This window comes from Centruroides sculpturatus, unplaced genomic scaffold (assembly GCF_000671375.1).
Source record: "Centruroides sculpturatus isolate CEXI.00-Female unplaced genomic scaffold, Cexi_2.0 scaffold803, whole genome shotgun sequence".
Classification (NCBI taxonomy): domain Eukaryota; kingdom Metazoa; phylum Arthropoda; class Arachnida; order Scorpiones; family Buthidae; genus Centruroides; species Centruroides sculpturatus.
In genome coordinates, this window is record NW_019384959.1 from 397,951 (window position 1) to 405,138 (window position 7,188).

The window sequence follows — 7,188 nt, forward strand, 5'->3', positions numbered from 1 at the left end:
CATAGAGGGTCATGTGTGCTAAGTCATCCTCAGTCAGTGCTGCAAATGACCAGTATTGTTATATCTAAATTAGTTAATAGAGCTGGAATTAATGGTAAGACAGAGGTTCAGGTATAACTAGCAATGCATTTACTCAGTAAGCAGGAGTTGTGGATTTGAGTGACACTTCAGGTTAATTCTTTTCTTCCAGAATATTCTAAATTTAAAATTAATTTTAATTTAATTCTAATTATTAAATTTATCAAGAAATGGCAACTTAACTGCCTACCTTTAGCCAAAATGATTTGTCTAACTGGTTTTTAGCCTTAATATAGCCTGATAGACAAGATTGGTCAGAGGATAGTGTGAACAGTGTGCTGGTGCAAAACCCCCACGATCCTGCATGATCCAACTCTTGCAAAATTTAAAACTTGATCATTTTATTTTTTGATAATTTAAGTAATTTTCACTAATCTATTTAATGGATGGTATGTTTATCATTAAAATATTATTTTGTTGTTCAAAACTTTTTTTTTAATTATTAAAAGGCCTGCATGAGAACTTTGCACCAAACCTCACTGTTTTTCTTGGGCTGGCCCTGCTGATAGATAATCTGACAGATCATTTGGAAATAATTTTTAATGAGAATTAAATAATAAAGAAATGATTATAATTTAATCCTAAATTTTATATATTTATTCATACAATCCAATATCCATAATTATAATTTAAAATTTTACATATATGTATACAATGTTAGTGTTATTTTTTGTTTTTACAGATGAACCATTACATGCTAGTTCAAAGCTTACACTTTTATGGTGTGCAGTGGTTAGACTTATTAGTGGCTATCAACCTTCTTTATATAGTTGCCAGAGATCTCTACCCCGAATGCCAGTTCCTGCAATTAATGATACAATTCAAAGATTATTAGAATCATTGAAAGCGGTTTGTACTGAAGAAGAATTTCAAGAGATAGAGAAACAAGCTAAAGTAATTATAAATATGATTGAAATATTACAAAAATCTATATTTGTGAAGTAATTTATTATTTATTTAATAAGTTATTATTTTAGTAATTTAATAATAATAACTCTTTAATAACTTAGATGTTATATGGCTTACCATAAAACTTCTCTAACTCAAATTTCTGTAATTTGAATATTTCTTTAACTCAAAGAAAATGAAGCACTTCATAGGTCTCAATGGAATAGCATAGGAATTTAATTAATATCTCCAACTTGAATTTCCTTAATTTGAATTTTCTGCAAGAAAGGTTTTCATGGTCCCCTAATACTGATTTATATTACTTTCAACTTCCTTAACTTGAATTTTAATATTTATTCTATCCAAGGTGACCTAATTATTGGATTTCTATGAACTTGTCAGACAGTTTAGTTGTATCTATTGTTTAATACCCATTTGCAGACAATATTCCAGTCCAAAGCAAGTAAAATTATAGTAGTAAATAGTAGTTTATGGAGTAGTAAAATTATATAGGTCTTATATACTGACTTATTCACTTTTTGATATTGAACATTAGAGCATTCTTCAGATCAACTACAAGGTTATTATAGAAACCTCATTTTAATACAAAGAACTACTACTAATAGATTCAGTTATTCTGTGAAAAATGTATAAATAACACAAAAACCTACACATACTATACATAAATTACAGGAAGGCATTTGACACCATTTGACTGATGGCTGTTATGCATACTTCATACATACAAAATTCCAATACTTACTACGTTTCTAGAAACTACATGCAAAAATAAACAATTGCACAAAATCAAACAAAATTTTTTACAAATAAATCTTAAAATGCTAGCTGTCAAAATATATAATGATAATACGGTTTAGAATGAAAATGGCGGGAAAAATAAGACTAATCTGTCTAGTGGTAAAAAAACGAAATTACTATCCGAACAACCCAATACTTTAGTATCTTTTTTGCCTTTATGTTGTCTGTAACTTTTGACCAGGCCTTCTATTGTGGTGGTTTTGTAGCCTAAATTTGTTGCAATTCTTTTAATTTTACCAATCTCCATAAGACTGTCTTGAATGTTGGTGCAATATAAGAATGCTTTTTTAATAAGTGCCTTAAATGCTGATAACTTGTACTTATATGGATCATTGGACCACGATGGTATATATATGGGAGCATGCGTGGGTTTTAAATACACTGCTGTTTGTACATTTCCTTGTTTAAATTTTATATCAATGTCCAAAAAATGGAGATTAGTATTGTTTTTCTGTTCTAGTTTTAGTTTTAACCCATGATCATTACTATTGATTGCAAGTAAAAATTCTTCAATTTGTTGGTTATCTTTCCAAATTATAAACACGTCATTGACATAATGTTTGTAGATTATAATGTCCTATGTGAAATCTCTGAAGATGTTTTTTTTGAGTTTACGTATTACTAGTTCGAAATGAGTCCTGACATGGGATCTCCCATTGGGACACCTTTCTTTTGTTTGTATGTCATTTCGTTGAATCCAAACAAGGATTGGTAGCACATCAAGTCTGCTAGAGAAGAAAGGTGTCCCAATGGAAGGTCACATGAAAGTGTCTTTATTGACACTGGGAACTTAACAGAGGATATACTCCCAGGTGTGAAAGTTGACAGATACTTGACAAAGTTTATGTTACGACATTAAATTATTTATGTTGAAATCTGGATTCTCACACAAAGAAACTCCCTCATAGCCTTGTGTTTCCCACCACTCCTCTTTTCTGTATCTTGTCAAGACCTTCCATGAAGTTTGACAGGATACAGAAAATTGACAATTAAAAGAAATTCATCCTAAAATCTCAAGTGAAGAAGAATGAAATATCAATGTAATAAGTTATGTACAATGGAGTTATTTAAACTCTCTGTTAAATATAAAATATTAATTTTGACCTAGTATAGGGGTGGCCAATAGTTTTTGCCCCCGGGCCGAATTGGAAAGAGAACTTTCTTCACAGGCCGAACCAGAGGCTGCCCTAGGAAGGTTTTGAGGTGGTGCGAGATCTCATTGTGGTGTCGCCCCATAGAGACTAAATTGTAGATAGAGGTTACAGATACATTTTTAACATTATCGTGCTTTATCAACACTCTCCTCTGTACTTACGAGATTTGTAATGAATGGTTAACTCTAGCGAGTTGTTGATTTTTTTTTTAGGCACTAGAATTTTTCACCAATTCATTCTGACTTGAGTAGCTAATATTGAAAGATCAATCGTGGGCCACATAAATCCATTACACATGCCACATGGCCTAGTAGATTGGATTTTGATCAGATTTTTAATTTCTTCTTTTTGTAAGAAGGAACTCTAAGATATAGTTGAGAATTATATGTCTTTAATTTCATATATCTATGTTTGCATATATTTCATCTTATGATTTTATTTTAAATTTTGTTAATAAATCTGATTTTTGTTTGATTAAATTAGTTTACTGTCTATTGCCTAACTCGGGTCAGCAACCTGCGGCTCGCGAGCCACATGCGGCTCTTTGGATGTGAAGCTGCGGCTCTTTAGTTCCATACGCAAATATTATTTATTTTACAAAAAAAAAAACATTTAAAAATCGTTCTGAATCGATTAATGAGGATTCGGCACCGATTCTATCTCTCAGCCACTTGTACTCGCTTTTCATCGCACCTCTCCCCCGTGACACGTGTCGTCACTGTCGTCAGTCCGTCGGAAGCTCTCGAATGATGCCGTCATCAGATGTTTCTATGAGGTTTAATTAACTTTTGACGCAAGACAATTCTGAATAAATAGATTAGTTTTTTTAAACAAAAAACTTTATTTATGCGAGTTTTATTTATTGTTGGCAAGAAAAAATTTTGTGGCTCTTTAAAAACTTTGAAATTTTGTAAATTGTAATTTTTGGCTCTTCTGACTCAAAAGGTTGCCGACCCCTGGCCTAACTCTATCATCTTACCCATGGTTGAAATGAAAATATCCTTCCTAAATAACTAAATATCAAAGTCAGTATTTTTTAAAACACTTAATGAAACATTAAACACTTTCGTTACAGTTTTAAAATACGTTTGAACTCATTTACACCTGAGGATGGCCTATTTCATGAGGCTGAAAATGTTAGTGTTTTATTAAATAAACATTTTTCAGTGATGGAAGGTGTTTAATGTTTCATTAAGTATCCTTTCTAAATTCTGGAAATTAATCATAAAATACCAATTAATATGAAACAGTTTTAAAAATTAGAATGGTATTATCTGTTTATTAAACAACATTATTACTATTTTTAATTTATTGAAATCAGCTTTAATTTATGTAATTGAATTGTAATAAATACTAAATTTATTTATCAAAATACTTTTTATTTTAGGAATTTAAAAATACTCTGGCTCCTAAACTACAAAATATATTAGTTATTAAATCATGGATTTCTCAAAATTATGTCAGTGACTGGTGGTAAGTGTTTATATTCTAAATAATTATAAATGCTGCAATTAACTTCTTTAGTTGGATAGCCAGAATTTTGACATCTATAAAAGAAACATAAAAGCATTATAATGAGAAAATATCAATTCAGATGTAAACTGTATATCTATATATATAATCGAGACGAGTTGATAATAATAATAATAATAATAAGCGCAGAGCCCAAATGGTTAGGTGTTAAAAGTTGAAATTTGGTACACAGTTAGGGTACGTTACGAGAATGCACACGAAGAAGGGATTTTTCGAAATTCCTCCCCACAGGGAGAGGGACAGGATTAAGGCTTAACACTTCCATCAACAATGGAAGTGTCAACAATGGAAGTGCTAAGTAACAATGGAAGTTTTAAGAGAAAGCGAAGTGCAAGATGCAGATGCAGATTTTTCGTTTTTGCGGAAATTGAACATATTTTTAGACCCATGTAAAATTCTCTAATCAGTCCGGAAACAGGGGGACCCAATTCTTGCATTCTGTGAAAAGGGAAAGGTTGAATGTAACTAGGGAATTCGATCCCGGTCCTTATTTCTAATCCCGGGATATCGGGATTATACTTATTCGATCCCGGGATTATTTTGGTATTGAGGGTTAATAAAAAATAAGAAAATCTTACAGAAATCAAAAATCAAAATTTAGACAAAAATCAACGTATTTTATGATATACACCTAGTTAATTTAATCACTCTAACTAATCAGACTTAGTCAGACTAACCAGACTTGAAATCACTGTTTCATGTTAAATTTATTTTTTTAAGCATCACTGAGATCTCTTTAAACTCACATAAATTGAAAAAACCTTTATGTAACAAACTATGCAAATAAACGTTGAAAATTAACAAAAATCTCTCTTAACATCGACTAAATAGACTACTTTCATATAACAACCTAGTAAGTAGGTAGTAAAGTAAGTTTCTTAGCAAAAAGTATTTAAAAATAATATTAATCAGTCACATTTTTCTTAAATATAAAGAAAACTAATCTAATAGGAACATTCTAATTTGAATTGCGAAAATATGATCTGAGAAATAACAACGCATCCTGTGTCTCATCACCAAGTCTGCTTCTCAATTTGTTGCACATATATGCAGCTGCTGAGAAAACGCGTTTAGGTTTGATGGAAGTTGGAGGAATCGTTAGTAAATACTTATAAGCCCGTTCTAGTTATAGCTTCGAGGACACGGGGAGGTTGGAAGAAAACAGTCCGGTCGACACAGATCGGGATTGTAGGAGTAAAGGCTACAATCCCGATTGTTTCGATCATTGTAAGCATGCCTTTCTAAAAATAAACACGTTAATTTTGTAAATTCGGTCTCTGTGTGAGTCTCTCAGCATCCAGCAAACCACTACTCCCAAACGTAAAAAGACTTTCTCGCATCATCCTGACAGATCACGGGCAAGGCGGGGGTCGTAACCTTTTCACCTAAGGTCGACCCCCCTAAGCGAGAGGCGTCGGGTCTATATTAACCACACTGGCAAAACAAGATGGCTGACACATTGACAGGTAAAACGCACTGAGTAGTGCTCTCGACTGCGCCAGAAAATCGATTGGCGCCCGCGAAAATTCAAAAATACAAAAATGAAGTATATTACCAAGTAACCCAGTGAGAACTGCTTGCCTATCATTTTAGTTGAAAATACAAGAAGTTTTATTCCAAGCAAGCATCGCAAGCCCGCTAGGTTAATTTCTGCTGCTTGCTTGGAATAAAATTTGTTGTATTTATATTAAAATGATAGGCAAGCAATTCTGTTAAAAGCACTGGCACTGAACGTTTTGCTTCATGCAGTCTATTTTGCAACTTTTTTTAAAATGATGTCAATCCCGAAAATCTCGGGATTAAGAAAACTTAATCCCGAAAGTTTTGGGACTGAAAAGTGGTCGGGATCCCGGAATCCCGATTTTCGAGATCTCGGGATCAAATCCTCTAAATATAACGTAATAATTTTAATCTTCCCTATTGTTACTTTTGCCCGAGCTACACTGGGCCTATTTGCTAGGTATTATGTCCTCTCAAATCATAAGGCACTCTATAGGTTTCAAACACAATCCCTACTGTTTTACACCATGAGGGAATTTCAGCTTCCTTGTCCAGCATTATAGGCACCACCCATGTCACTTTTTGAGCTGAACTATCATCTTCACTTCTGTAGGCATCAATAATTGCATTTCTCATGCCAAATTGTGTCTGTTCTCTTTCATATTCAAACTATTTGTCTAGTCAGTTCCCTGTTTCTATTTTTGCTAGTTCTAATTCCTTAGTTTTTCTGATTTCCAAATCTCTAATTACAACTTTGACCTTGTATTTAGCTCTTTCTTTCTCTCTCTCTTTCTCTTTCTCTCTCTCTTTCTGCCTCTACCTTACCTAATTCTAACTGGAGTCTTATCTTCATTACTTTGACTTCAGAACATTTTTGGGGTAATAAATCTAAGAACAAAACATTTCCCTTGTATTCACTGGGCATTTTAATAATTTCAGAGTTTGAATTTACAGATGTTTTTTATTAATGCCATATATGCTATCTTCCCTTCTCCCCAATTCTTCTCCATACTGATGACATTACCACAACTTTTACAATAAAATAGCTTGGTACTCATGCCAAATATTGTATATCAGGACAGAGTTTGAGCATGAGTTTGGCATTATTACCTGTTTTTAACACTAGCACTTTCGACAAACTTATATCTGTTGTCGTCAGGTGAATAAAGATTTTTCAAACAGAAATGTTCTGAGGTGTGTAAAAATTATTTGTATT

The 7,188-nt window shown here is 32.6% G+C and overlaps 1 protein-coding gene across 1 annotated transcript; it reads left to right on the forward strand.

Annotated features, from left to right (window-relative positions):
- The first annotated feature begins 505 nt into the window (after positions 1-505).
- On the forward strand, positions 506-4,606 carry LOC111632420 (carnitine O-palmitoyltransferase 1, muscle isoform-like). Its single transcript, XM_023376834.1, has 2 exons — positions 506-972; positions 4,327-4,606. Exons 1-2 carry the CDS (start codon positions 724-726, stop codon positions 4,414-4,416), a joined length of 339 nt encoding a protein of 112 aa, XP_023232602.1. The 5' UTR covers positions 506-723; the 3' UTR covers positions 4,417-4,606.
- The last annotated feature ends 2,582 nt before the right edge of the window (positions 4,607-7,188 follow it).